This window comes from Mus musculus, chromosome 5 (assembly GCF_000001635.26).
Source record: "Mus musculus strain C57BL/6J chromosome 5, GRCm38.p6 C57BL/6J".
Taxonomy (NCBI): Eukaryota; Metazoa; Chordata; class Mammalia; order Rodentia; family Muridae; genus Mus; species Mus musculus.
Window position 1 is genome coordinate 141598598 of NC_000071.6, and position 15081 is coordinate 141613678.

Below are 15081 nucleotides of genomic sequence, written 5' to 3' on the forward strand. Positions count from 1 at the left end.
TGCCCTCAGCACCGCAGTCATGCCAGAAGCCAGTCCACTGAGGGACTCACAGTGAACACCCTGATCTGAGCTACTGCCCCAGTGGCCATCAAATACTCTCTGTTCCACTTGCCCAGGTGCCACTGTGTCTCGCCACTGCCATGTCCCACTGCAGCCATGCATGTCCCACTACCAGAGCTGTGTCTTCACCAGTGTCCTATCCCTTTTTCTGCCTTGTCTCTACCACCATCATTTCCACTACCATGTCTCTGTCATTTTGAAATCCTACCATTGCTGTACCCCATCACTTCCAGGTCCCCTTACCACCATGTTCCACAAATACAGTGCTGCATCCCATGTTGTATTCACACTGTCTCACCACTAATGTCATGTCTGGTCACCATCATGTCCAACCTCTGTCTGATTTCTCACCTCACTTGTCAGATCTTAGGCCAGTTCTAAAGCAGCACCAGCCCCCAGCAGCAGTGCTGACTTGGCCATGTGCTATCTCTGTGCCCTGGAGTGAGCCTAGGATTAGCCAGTGTGGTCTTTTCTTCTCTGAGACATGTTATTAGAGTAGTGTGCAAACAAGTGAAAGGTTGAGATCGTGGACAGACTTTGTGTCAATTTTCCATCCTGTCCTAGTTCAGAATTTACTGTTGGGTGGGGATGGATCTGAAGATGCTTTCTTTTTTTTTTTTTAATTAGGTATCTTCCTCATTTACATTTCCAATGCTATCCCAAAAGTCCCCCACACCCTCTCCTACCCATTCCCCTACCCACCCACCCCCACTTCTTGGCCCTGGCGTTCCCCTGTACTGAGGCATATAAAGTTTGCATGACCAATGGGCCTCTCTTTCCACTGATGGCTGGCTAGGCCATCTTCTGATATATATGCAGCTAGAGACACGAGCTCCAGGGGGTACTGGTTAGTTCATATTGTTGTTCCACCTATAGGGTTGCAGATCCCTTCAGCTCCTTGGGTACTTTCTCTAGCTCCTCCATTGGGGGCCCTGTGTTCCATCCAATAGCTGACTGTGAGCATCCACTTCTGTGTTTGCTAGGCCCTGGCATAGTCTCACAAGAGACAGCTATATCTGGGTCCTTTCAGCAAAATCTTGCTAGTGTATGCAATGGTGTCTGTGTTTGGTGGCTGATTATGGGATGGATCCCCGAATATAGTAGTCTTTAGATGGTCCATCCTTTTGTCTCAGCTCTAAATTTTTTCTCTGTAACTCCTTCCATGGGTGTTTTGTTCCCAATTCTAAGAAGGGGCAAAGTGTCCACACTTTGGTCTTCAATATTCTTGAGTTTCATGTGCTTTGTATCTTGTATCTTGGGTATTCTAAATTTCTGAGCTAATATCCACTTATTAGTGAGTACATATCATGTGAGTTCTTTTGTGATTGGGTTACCTCACTCAGGATGATGCCCTCCAGGTCTATCCATTTGCCTAAGAATTTCATAAATTCATTCTTTTTAATAGCTGAGTAGTACTCCATTGTGTAAATGTACCACATTTTCTGTATCCATTCCTCTGTTGAGGGGCATCTGGGTTCTTTCCAGCTTCTGGCTATTATAAATAAGGCTGCTATGAACATAGTGAAGCATGTGTCTTTCTTACCAGTTGGAACATCTTCTGGATATATGCCCAGGAAAGGTATTGCAAGATCCTCCGGTAGTACTATGTCCAATTTTCTGAGGAACCACCAGACTGATTTACAGAGTGGTTGTACAAGCTTGCAATCCCACCAGCAATAGAGGAGTGTTCCTCTTTCTCCACATCCTCACCAGCATCTGCTGTCACCTGAATTTTTGATCTTAGCCATTCTGACTGGTGTGAGATGGAATCTCAGGGCTGTTTTGATTTGCATTTCCCTGATGATTAAGGATGCTGAACATTTTTTCAGGTGCTTCTCAGCCATTTGGTATTCCCCAGGTAAGAATTCTTTGTTTAGCTCTGAGCCCCATTTTTTAATGGGGTTATCTGATTTTCTGGAGTCCACCTTTTTCAGTTCTTTATATATTAGATATTAGTCCCCTATCTGATTTAGGATAGGTAAAGATCCTTGCCCAGTCTGTTGGTGGCCTTTTTGTCTTATTGAAGGTGTCCTTTGCCTTATAGAAGCTTTGCAATTTTATGAGGTCCCGTTTGTCAATTCTTGATCTTACAGCACAAGCCATTGCTGTTCTATTCAGGAATTTTTCCCCTGTGCCCATATCTTCAAGGCTTTTCCCCACTTTCTCCTCTATAAGTTTCACTGTCTCTGGTTTTATGTAGAGTCCCTTGATCCACTCAGATTTGACCTTAGTACAAGGAGATGGGAATGGATCAATTCGAATTCTTCTACATGTTAACCACCAGTTGTGCCAGCACCATTTGTTGAAAATGCTGTCTTTTTTCCACTGGATGGTTTTAGCTCCCTTGTCAAAGATCAAGTGACCATAGGTGTGTAGGTTCATTTCTGGGTCTTCAATTCTATTCCACTGGTCTACTTGTCTGTTGCTATACCAGTACCATGCAGTTCTTATCACAATTGCTCTATAGTACAGCTTTAGGTCAGGAATGGTGATTCCACCAGAGGTTCTTTTATCCTTGAGAAGAGTTTTTGCTATCCTAGGTTTTTTGTTATTCCAGATTAATTTTCAGATTGCTCTTCCTAATTCGTTGAAGAATTGAGTTGGAATTTTGCTGGGGATTGCATTGAATCTGTAGATTGCTTTTGGCAAGATAGCCATTTTTTACTATATTGATCCTGCCAATCCATGAGCATGGGAGATCTTTCCATCTTCTGAGATCTTCTTTAATTTCTTCCTTCAGAGACTTGAAGTTCTTTTCATACAGATCTTTCACTTCCCTAGAGTCACGCCAAGGTATTTTATATTATTTGTGACTATTAAGAAGGGTGTTGTATCCCTAATTTCTTTCTCAGCCTGTTTATTCTTTGTATAGAGAAAGGCCATTGACTTGTTTGAGTTAATTTTATATCCAGCCACTTCACCGATGCTGTTTATCAGGTTTAGGAGTTCTCTGGTAGAATTTTTAGGGTCACTTATATATACTATCATATCATCTGCAAAAAGTGATATTTTGACTTCTTCCTTTCCAATTTGTATCCCCTTGATCTCCTTTTGTTGTCGAATTGCTCTGGCTAGGACTTCAAGTACAATGTTGAATATGTAGGGAGAATGTGGGCAGCCTTGTCTAGTCCCTGATGTTAGTGGGATTGCTTCTAGCTTCTCACCATTTACTTTGATGTTGGCTACTGGTTTGCTGTAGATTGCTTTTATCATGTTTAGGTATGGGCCTTGAATTCCTGATCTTTCCAAGACTTTTATCATGAATGGGTGTTGGATTTTGTCAAATGCTTTCTTCGCGTCTAACGAGATGATCATGTGGTTTTTTTCTTTGAGTTTGTTTGTATAATGGATTACGTTGATGGATTTCTGTATATTAAACCACCCCTGCATCCCTGGAATAAAACCTACTTGGTCAGGATGGATGATTGTTTTAATGTGTTTTTGGATTCGGTTAGCAAGATTTTTATTGAGTATTTTTGCATCCATATTCATAAGGGAAATTGGTCTGAAGTTCTCTATCTTTGTTGGATCTTTCTGTGGTTTAGGTATCAGAGTAATTGTGGCTTCATAGAATTAATTGGGTAGAGTACCTTCTGCTTCTATTTTGTGGAATAGTTTGTGCAGAACTGGAATTAGATCTTCTTTGAAGGTCTGATAGAACTCTGCACTGAACCCATCTGGTCCTGGGCTTTTTTTTGGTTGGGAGACTATTAATGACTGCTTCTATTTCTTTAGGGGATATGGGACTGTTTAGATGATTAACTTGATCCTGATTTAACTTTGGTACCTGGTATCTGTCTAGAAATTTGTCCATTTCATCCAGGTTTTCCAGTTTTGTTGAGTATTGACTTAAAGGATCTGATGGTGTTTTGGATCTCTTCAGGATCTGTTGTTATGTCTCCCTTTTCATTTCTGATTTTGTTAATTAGGATGCTGTTCCTGTGCCCTCTAGTGAGTCTGGCTAAGGGTTTATATATCTTGTTGATTTTCTCAAGGAACCAGCTCCTCGTTTGGTTGATTCTTTGAATAGTTCTTGTTTCCACTTGGTTGATTTTGCCCCTGAGTTTGATTATTTCCTTCCGTCTACTCCTCTTGGGTGAATTTGCTTCCTTTTCTTCTAGACCTTTTAGGTGTGTTGTCAAGCTGCTAATGTGTGCTCTCTCTAGTTTCTTTTTGGAGGCACTCAGAGCTATGAGTTTCCCTCTTAGATATGCTTTCATTGTGTCCCATAAGTTTGGGTATGTTGTGTCTTCATTTTCATTAACCTCTAAAAAGTCTTTAATTTCTTTCTTTATTCCTTCCTTGACCAAGGTATCATTGAGAAGGGTGTTGTTCAGTTTCCACGTGAATGTTGGCTTTCTATTATTTATGGTGTTATTGAAGATCAGCCTTAGTCCATGGTGATCTGATAGGATGCATGGGACAATTTCTATATTTTTGTATCTGTTGAGGCCTATTTTGTGACCAATTATATGGTCAATTTTGGAGAAGGTACCATGTGCTGCTGAGAAGAAGGTATGTCCTTTTGTTTTAGGATAAAATATTCTGTAGATATCTGTTAAATCCATTTGTTTCATAACTTCTGTAGTTTCTCTGTGTCCCTGTTTAGTTTCTGTTTCCACGATCTGTCTATTGATGAAAGTGGTGTGTTGAAGTCTCCCAGTATTATTGTGAGGTGCAATGTGTGCTTTGAGCTTTACTAAAGTGTCTTTAATGAATGTGGCTGCCTTTGCATTTGGAGCATAGATATTCAGAATTGAGAGTTCCTCTTGGAGGATTTTACCTTTGATGAGTATGAAGGATTACTTTGTTTGTTGAAGGATTACTTTCTTGTTTTTTCTAGGGCGTGGTTTCCAACCTTGTATTTTTTTTCTGTTATTATCCTTTGAAGGGCTGGATTCATGGAAAGATAATGTGTGAATTTGGTTTTGTCATGGAATACTTTGGTTTCTCCATCTATGGTAATTGAGAATGGTAATTGTCCCTCCTTGTCTTTTTTGATAACTTTGGTTTGGAAGTCGATTTTATTCGATATTAGAATGGCTCCTCCAGTTTGTTTCTTTAGACCATTTGCTTGGAAAATTGTTTTCCAGCCTTTCACTCTGAGGTAGTGTCTGTCTTTTTCCCTGAGATGGGTCTCCTGTAAGCAGCAAAATGTTGGGTCCTGTTTGTGTAGCCAGTCTGTTAGTCTATGTCTTTTTATTGGGGAATTGAGTCCATTGTTATTAAGAGATATTAAGGAAAAGTAATTGTTGCTTCCTATTATTTTTGTTGTTAGAGTTGGCATTCTGTTCTTGTGGCTGTCTTCTTTTTGTTTGTTGAAGGATTACTTTCTTGTTTTTTCTAGGGCGTGGTTTCCAACCTTGTATTGTTTTTTGTTTTTTTTTTTTTTTTTTTTTTTCTGTTATTATCCTTTGAAGGGCTGGATTCGTGGAAAGATAATGTGTGAATTTGGTTTTGTCGTGGAATACTTTGGTTTCTCCATCTATGGTAATTGAGAGTTTGGCTGGGTATAGTAGCCTGGGCTGGCATTTGTGTTCTCTTAGTGTCTGTATAACATCTGTCCAGGCTCTTCTGGCTTTCATAGTCTCTGGTGAAAAGTCTGGTGTAATTTTGATAGGCCTGCCTTTATATGTTACTTGACCTTTTTCCCTTACTGCTTTTAATATTCTATCTTTATTTAGTGCATTTGTTGTTCTGATTATTATGTGTCGGGAGGAATTTCTTTTCTGGTCCAGTCTATTTGGAGTTCTGTAGGCTTCTTGTATGTTCATGGGCATCTCTTTCTTTAAGTTTGGGAAGTTTTCTTCAATTATTTTGTTGAAGATATTTGCTGGCCCTTTGAGTTGAACATCTTCTTTCTCATCTATTCCTATTATCAGTAGGTTTGGTCTTTTCATTGCGTCCTGGATTTCCTGGATGTTTTGAGTTAGGATCTTTTTGCATTTTGCATTTTCTTTGATTGTTGTGCCGATGTTCTCCTTGGAATCTTCTGCACCTGAGATTCTCTCTTCCATCTCTTGTATTCTGTTGCTGATGCTTGCATCTATGGTTCCAGATTTCTTTCCTAGGGTTTCTATCTCAGGGTTGCCTCATTTTGGGTTTTCTTTATTGTGTCTACTTTGCTTTTTAGGTCTAGTATGGTTTTGTTCATTTCCATCACCTGTTTGTATGTGTTTTCCTGTTTTTCTTTAAGGACTTCTACCTGTTTGGTTGTGTTTTCGTGTTTTTCTTTAAGGACTTGTAACTCCTTAGCAGTGTTCTCCTGTATTTCTTTAAGTGAGTTAATTAAGTCCTTCTTTATGTCCTCTACCATCATCAGGAGATATGCTTTTAAATCCGGGTCTAGGTTTTCAGGTGTGTTGGGGTGCCCAGGACTGGGTGAGGTGGAAGTGCTGCGTTCTGATGATGGTGAGTGGTCTTGGCTTCTGTTAGTAAGATTCTTACATTTGCCTCTTGCCATCTGGTAATCTCTGGAGTCAGTTGTTATAGTTGTCTCTGGTTAGAGCTTGTTCCTCTTGTGACTCTGTTAGTCTCCATCAGCAGACCTGGGAGACTAGAGTCTCCTGAGTTTCAGTGATCAGAGCACTCCCTGCAGGCAAGCTCTCCTCTTGCAGGGAAGGTGCCCAGATAGCTGGAGTTTTAACCTGCTTCCTGGCAGAAGTTGTGTTCCACTCACCAGAGGTCCTAAGATCCTGTGAAGAGTGCTCTGGGGACCTTGGGGGTGTCCGCAGACTCTGCACCCAAGGTGACCCGGTGCTGGGGCCGACTGGAAGGGACTTGTGACCTGAAGATGCTTTCTAGAGAAAGCCTTGGGTAGTTCTAATGGAGGTTTAAGCTGTATCATTGATGGCTGGTATATGTCCCCAGCTGACATGACCCTCTCATTCCTGGCCTTGGTGGGATCTGGTGCTCTGTTGTCCTGGAGAGTGCTGTGTTGGTCTACCCAACCCCCCCCCCCCTTGGTGTTGTACATTCACACACTGGCTCAGTGTTGTCCAGAGTAGGAGTGAGAGATGCTTGTGTTTGAGCAACATATGGTACCACGATTTTATCATACCTTCCTAGAATGAGCCAGGAAATGTTCCCTGCTTAAAAATGTGTGTTTATAAACAGTGGGCTCACAACGAACACTCCCATCTGTTAGGTGAACATAATTTGTGCAGGAATTCCGGTAAGAGGTGGGGGACTTCACAACGCTTTTGTATATTTTCCCCTGGTGCGACATTATCCTCGGAGACAGCACACAGCAGCATATGCCTAATACTCAGTTTGCTATCTGCCTCTTCCTGTTGTTTGAAAGCAATGCTATTTTTGTGCATTAGCATATAAGATTATTGTAGAAATTCATAAGAATTTTACATCTATGCAGGATACTTAAAAAGGGAAAAAAGTAGAATGAGTAACAATTATGTAAGCATGGTTATGTCGCCATGATCAAATCGTCCTTGCGGCTTTCCAGTGCTGCAATGACCTGTCCTCAAGCTCCTCCAAGGAACTTCTGTTGATTTTGCTTTAACCTGCTCTCAGAACCCTCGTCCCTGTAATCACAGCACACAACAATCAAAGAATGCAGCCTTCCAGTCTGATTTGTAATTTAAATACACGGCATTGACTCTTTGTGCCCGGTTTGGTATTATTCTGATTGTCTTCACTAATTAATTTTGTTTGGGATGAACTGTTCCTCATAATAGAACAGAGTTTTTTAAGATTAATGCTCAGCAATATTTTTTCTTATCATAAAAGATTTTATGAGTCCTGCCACAGGACCACTGCAAGGTTATCAGAGGGAGACTCACTGTGATTAATATTTGCTCACTGCTGAATTGCCCGCATTGTCCAAGGGTTTCGTTCACTTAGAATCATTCCTCTGGGTTCCTTCTCCTGGGTGACTAATTGGACATACTTGAATAAAAAAGATGAACGATTAGTTGAATATCAATGTATCTAGGTCTACTTGGTACTGAGCAAATAGAACCCACTAACACTTTGTCTTTTCCCTGAGTTGTTTCAAGATTGTTCTGACTGTCCTTTGTAATCAGAAGATAGACAGCCCCGGCCGGAACATCACTCTTGTTAAGGGAGCGCTCCACCGTGATTTTCAGATGTTAGGGGGTTGGTGTATAATCAAGCCCCCCTCTTTAGGACCCACCCCTTCCCAGTGTAAAAGGGACCCAAGCCTCAAGTCTTACTCTTTATTTCTTCATTCAGAGATGGCGATGCTCTGTCCTGTGACAGTGTGAACATACTTTTATGCTGTATTTACTTAACCCTTTGGATAGGACCTTAGACTTGATAAGTGAGCACCACTGAGCTATACCCCCAACCCATAGATCTCATTTTTCGTTATTTAGTTTAGTGTATGTACAAATGCAAGTACACACAGAGGCCAGGGTATGACACAGGTGTCCTGCTCTGTCACTCTATCATGTCCTCCTCATGGCTTGAGATAGGATCTCTCAGTGACTATGGATTGACGTTTGTGGCTAGAAAGCCTTAGAAACCTTCTTGCCTCTGCCCTTATCAAGCCTGGGGTTATAGGTGAATGCAGCTATCCACAGCCTTCTTGGGGAGTTCTGGGGATGTGACCATAGGTCCTCCTGCATGCACAACATGCTTAGCATTAGTGTTATAGGTATGTGCAACCATACACAGCCTTACTGGTAGGGTTTGGGGATGTGAACTCAGGTCTTCATACTTGTAATGCTAAGCCATCTCCTCAGTCCACATGATGTACTTTAATATGTTACAGTAGGCATATAACACGCTGTCTTTGTGTAGTGCACATAACCCAGTGAGTTAGAGATAAGTACTTACCCTCGCATCACTGCGACAAGTGCCTCTTCATCTCTTGCAACCGTGTCCTTTCAGCAGTATTGTTATCTAAGAAGAACATATTAGGGCTGGGAAGATGGCTCAGCAGGTAAAGGTTCTTGCCATGCAAGCTTTTTGGCCTGAAGTCAATCACTGAAGCCCAGGGAAAGGTAGAAGGAAAGAATCGATTCCACAGAGTTATCCTTTGACCTGCACATGTGCACTGCGGCATGCATACCCTCCACACATCATACCCACCCATGTTAATGAGAAACATAATTTAAAACATTTTAAAAGAATGCCTAGACGGTCTCAATACCATATTACTAGCTGTGTACTCTATGCCTTGCATGACTTTTCTCTTTATATAACAAAAATTGGTTTTCTTTGGTGTGGCCTCCAACCCCACTCTGCCTACTCTGCTGTCACCGTTACACGCTGTTACTCCTTTGACTGGCTTCTTTCAGTGAGCATAGTGTCTGCCAGGTTCGTTCATGTCCTTAGGGGAAACCTGGCTTTCTTGGTTTCAAGCTACACAGTGTTTTCTTTTGTGCATATACCGTGCTTCACCTGTTCCTGTGCTGACAGATTCTTGGGTTTTCTCTAAAGCTTGTGTGATATGGACCATCAGTGAACATGGACTTCAGTATTTTCATATCCTTAATTTCAGTTCCTATCTTAGGCTTTAACTACTGTGAAGAGACTCCATGACCATAGTAACTCTTATAAGGACAACATTTAGTTGGGGCTGGCTTACGGGTTCAGAGGTTCAGTTCATTATCATCAAGGCAGGAGCATGGCAGCATCCAGGCAGGCATGGTGCAGGCAGAGCTGAGAGTTCTACATCTTGTTCCAAAAGCAGCTAAGAGAAGACTGGCTTCCAGGTAACTAGGACAAGGGTATTAAAGCCCACACCCACAGTATCACACCTAATCCAACAAGGCCATGCCTACTTCAAGAAGGCTACACCTAATAGTGCCACTCCCTTGGCCAAGCATATATAAACCATCACAGTTCCCTTTCAGAGAAGTGATGTCTGCAATAGTTCCAGTTTTCATTTTGCAAAGAATATTCTGTAGTAGTGTCTCCATTTACATGCCCAGCAGCATTGGACAAGGCTGTTCCTTTCTCTGCCTCCTCAGCTTGATTTGTTCTTTATTCTTAGGTTTCTTAGGTGCTGGGTGGTGCTGTCTTAGTGTGGTTGGGGTTGGTTAAGTACCTTCTTGTAAACCCCTTGGCCATTTTCCTTCTTTTGTAGATTTCTTCCATTTTCTGCCTTCTCAGTTTTAGGGAATTCCTTATGTATTTTGAATATTCGCGCTTCATCAGGTTGATGGTGTACACCAAGTTTTGTCTCAATTTGTTTGTGAACATGGTCTATGGTCCATCTCAGCTCTGGGCTCAAGAGCTGTTGGATTCTCAACAGTGGTCATTAACTACACCCCAGCTTGCTTACAGCTTTCAAACATCCTGACTTTAGAAACTGCTGTTATGCTCACAGCAGGACTTTCATAGAAACAGTGTGTCTCACTGACCTGTGAACTGCTGATGAGGCCTTTAGGGAGGTGTGTGTGTGTGGGGGGGGGGTGATTATTACAGTCCCAGGAATGAAACCTAGAATCAGTTGTTATAACTCAAGGTAAATGATTACATCCGAGACTTCATCTGTCACCTGAGAAGACAAAGTTATTTTCAGTGTCAGGCACAGAAAGAAGGAGAAGTGGAGGAGCACTCATTATACTAAGAGACATCCGCACTGGGGTGGAGATAGGGCTGTCCTGGTCCTGAGCCCACTTTGCCTAAGGACAACCACAGCTCATCCTGAAGGTGGCAGTGGTCTTCGGTACAGAGTGACCCAGGCTTTGTGTGAAAGAGTTATAATAACTCTGAGATTTCACAGCATGAGAATAAGTTGTTTTCTTACACTAACAAGTCTTCTTTAATTGCAATGACCATGAGTTGCTTAACATTCTCAGACCTGACAAAAAGCTGCCCAGGCAGGGGGAAGTTTCTTTTGGCTTACAATTCTGGGGATACAGTCTGACGTGACAGAGAAGGCATGGTGTCAGGAGCTTGAGGCAGTCACTTTGCATTGGCAGAGTAAATAGCAAGTAGGGCCTGCTGCAAAACCTCAAGGCCTGACTCCCCAGTGACTGGCTTTCTCCAGTGAATTTGCATCTTCTAAAGGTTGCTCAGCCTTCTAAACTAGAACCACTTATCAGGGACTAAGTGTTCAAACAAGTGAGCCTTTGGGCACATGACATACATATTCCAACCCCAACAGCATAGTAAAACCTAATTCATGCACACCTCTGTGCTAACACAGGACACAGACTGAGGTCTGACTCCATGTAAAAATCTGCAGATTTGGGTTATGGGTGAAGTAAACTCGGTAGTAGCTTTCGGGGAGGACTTGGGTATGTCTTCAGTACCAAAGAAACAAACGACTTGAGCATCTCATGGAATGAATGCCCTTGCTCTTTCTAGGCTTGACCACTGACACGTCTTTTTGGTATTTTGCAGGTATATCATCCCCTCTTTGCAGAAGCTGGACGCCGGGTTTTACCGCTGCGTGGTGCGGAACAGGATGGGAGCTCTCTTGCAGAGAAAATCAGAAATTCAAGTAGCATGTAAGTGTGTGGGGCAAGCAAGGGCCTTAAATGCTGAACAGAGTTGCAGCAGCTGTGGGAAGGATTGATACTTGTTCTTGGGTCCTCTAAAGGAGATGTGGGATGCAGGCTGGGCATGTTAATTCAATTGGATAATGCCCTGTGTTCTAATATCAAACTGGGCAGTAGAGGCAGGAAGATCAGGAGTTCAAGATGATTCTTGGTTACATAGTGAGTTTAATACCAGATAGAGCAACCAGTGAGACACTGCTTATTAATGAATGAATGAATGAATGAATGAATGAATGAATGAATGAAAATAATTAATAATATAGGCTTATGGCTAAAATTGGAAATAGGGCTAGCAAAATATCTCAGTAGGTAAAGACCCTTGTCATTAAACCCGATGATCTCTTGAGTTCATCTGCAGGATCCACATGGTGAAATGAGAAACAAATTCCTGCAAGTTGACCTCTGACCTTCACATGACCATGACTACACACATCTTGTGGTACATGCTCACAAATGCACATATAAACACATAGATAGATAGATAGATAGATAGATAGATAGATAGATAGATAGATAGAATTTTTAAAATCTAAAACCAAACTTGGGGACCCAGGTGAGGCATTGCTTTTTTTTCCAACTGAAAATATTTAGGGTTTCCCAAGCCTGTAGGGGAAGGAGGAGGAGTAAGACAGGTGCTCTGTATAAACCGATCTCCATTGGCTTGTAGGTATAGGGATTAAAATATGTCTAGAATGAAAAGTTGAACCCAACTGAAGTCAGATTTCCTGGCTTCTTCCCTGTTTTGAATTAATTTTGCTACTCAGTAGATTTGATAGTCATGCCCTGGGCGTCATTAATGCTGTAGTGATCTATTCTTTATTCAGCAGATCCATTTTGAAGAACAAAAGTTTTAAAAGAAGGCACCATCAAAGGGCAGAGACCTTAACTCTCATGAAGTCTTTAGGAGCAAGAGACCTGGCCTATGCACTGCTCTTTCCCTATGATAGAAAGTCTTTGAAGAAGAGTCTCTGTCCAGTGGACTATCTGCTTCAGTGTAGTTACAAATACTACCAAAAGGTCTTGTTTAAAAATAAGTAAAAGAACATTCAGAAATTTTACATTAGATGATGTCCCAGGCTTGAGCCCACAGTGTAGTGTGTCTCTTCTGTTCCGGTGGTTCCAAGATTGCTGTTTCTAATTTTGACCCCACTTATGATCCGTAGATTTACATTAGCATATAGTAATATGAAACTATCTCACTCTCCTATCATAATCACTGACATGACAGAGGGAGGTCCCCATATGATACGCATTTAGCTATTATTTAAGCCTCAAGGGAGGCACCAATCTTTCTGGTTTGTTGAAGATGAAGCCACTGCCAAATTTATCTACAGAATACTTCAGAACTTTTTATTCAATAGAAAAATTGAAAACATAATAAATAGAATGTGGATCAATACCCAAACCATATTTGAGTAAGTTAAGAGCCTGGAATTGATTGTAGCGCACTACATCATATTTATGAAGTTTGGGCTTCATGTAGTTGTATATGCCCTTGGTCCCACCCTCTGCCTCTCATTCTGACAGTGTGTGTGGTCTTCCTTTACATTCACATAGGCAAGGGTGTTTCCCCCAGTATTACATAGCTCTTCCATTTGTGCTTTCATAGTGTGTCCTGTCACATAGAAAATGGCTCTTAATGATAACACTACATATGATAGCATTCTTTCATAGAAAAATCTAAAAATGAGACATAGTTAATAATACATGGTGGACAGGTGTGGTTGGCACACACCTTTAATCCCATTATTCAAAAGACAGATCTCTGTAAGTTCTAGTTTACATAGTGGTTTCTAGGCCAGCCAGGGTTACACAGGGAGACTCTGCATCAAAGAAAAAAAGAAAGGAAAAGAGGGAATGAATGAACGGATGGATGGATGGATGGATGGATAAATTGATGACTATACAGTGGTTAAAGGATTACTCAGTCATTAAAGTGCCTGTTCCACAACCACAAGGAACCAGTTTGGATCGCAGCGCCCACATAGAAAGCCAGAGCCAAGCATAGCGCTGGGTAGGCAGTTATAGAAAGATCCCTGGGGCTTGCTGGCCAGCCCATCAAGCCAATTATCAACTCCAGTTCAGTGATGGACAATATCTCAAACAACACGTAGAGATTGATCAAGACAGATACATGATCATCCTCTGGCCTCTGTATGGACATACATACACACTCGTGTGTGTCTGTTCACCCCCACACATATATATTTGCGTATTCATGGGAACACACACACACAATACTACACACAAAACCATAATGTGGAAATATCTGTATACATGAACCGTATTTGATCACAATATAGAAATTGTTTTAATATTTCAGGTTCCCGGTTTAAAAGGGAGCCTTTTGAATCTACAGCCTAGTGTCTGGGTCCTCATTTTTTTTAGTTGTTTTAATCAGTAAAACAATAATTGTCCCATGCTATGTGTTCAGTGTAAGGGCAGGCAAGGGAATTCTCTGTGAGCTCCCTAAGGGTTGGGACACATTGGCTTCCAAAGCCTTGTGAGTGGAGACAGTGTCCTCTGAAATAAGGAGGCCCAGGCAAGGAGGGGGGTACCTGCAGGGTGTCAGGGTTGTTGCACTGCAGCTCTGTAAAAACTGCTTCATGGGGCCGGGGATGCCTTCCAAATTTTTTTCTTTGTGTTACAGTCAACTGTGAGCAGCCATTATATTACTGCAGTGTGACAAAGGCCAGCCGGTGGCCTTGCTGTTGAGGGCCCCGCGGCTGCTTTAGAGGCACACCACTCAGCCAATGTGCCTCTCTCTCACAGTGGCATCCGCACTTGTCAGCACTGCAGTTCACTCTCGCTCATCACCTTATTAAGCGTGGTGGCGGCACCGACTTCACTGTAAAGTATAGCTATTTCCCTCTCTGACCCCTGCTCCCCCTCAAAAAATATTGTGCTCTCGAACTTAAAAAGTCTAATTTTTCTCTCCAGATATGGGGAACTTCATGGATACAGACCAGAGGAAAACAGTTTCTCAAGGGCATGCGGCACTTCTCAACTTACTGCCTATCGTCAGCTGCCCCCAACCTCAAGTGACGTGGTTTAGAGAAGGACACAAGATTATTCCCAGCAGCAGAATGTAAGTGGCTCCTAAGGCAGATGTAGTTCATTGCACTTGCCTGTACCATGCTCTTGGTAAGGGAGCGGTGGCTAAGTACCCGGTGGCTGGAAGCCCCCCTATGAGCAGCTGCTGACGACCGACCGACCGACCGACCGGCTTGCCTGTTTTCAAGCCTTTTAAGCAAGGAGCCTTGTGCGGTTGCTCTCAGCTTGTTACATCCTGAACCTAAGATCTCCTCTCTACCCAGGAGCCCATTCTCTCTGGTTTTGAATACAGCTCACTGCTGCCCCCCCCCCCAAGCTGCGTGTTGCCTCATTTACCCAGGCCTGGCGTTTACTTACACAGCTGTGGGGTTCCCCCTCCCCTTTCCCTTGAGCCTCACACCCAATACTGCTTTCCGTGACGATAAACTGCTAATTACTGCTTATTTCTCCTTATCCTTTCATTCTTCCATGA

At 42.3% G+C, this 15081-nt stretch overlaps 1 protein-coding gene across 2 annotated transcripts in view; it reads left to right on the top strand.

The window, feature by feature from the left end:
• Positions 1-15081, top strand: part of Sdk1 (sidekick cell adhesion molecule 1) — a 974090-nt gene that overhangs the window by 357101 nt on the left and 601908 nt on the right. For both annotated transcript variants that reach the window (XM_006504712.1, NM_177879.5), the window contains exons 3-4: positions 11398-11504; positions 14496-14643. In XM_006504712.1, the coding sequence (XP_006504775.1) occupies positions 11398-11504; positions 14496-14643 (255 nt within the window). The remainder of the gene's footprint in view (positions 1-11397; positions 11505-14495; positions 14644-15081) is intronic.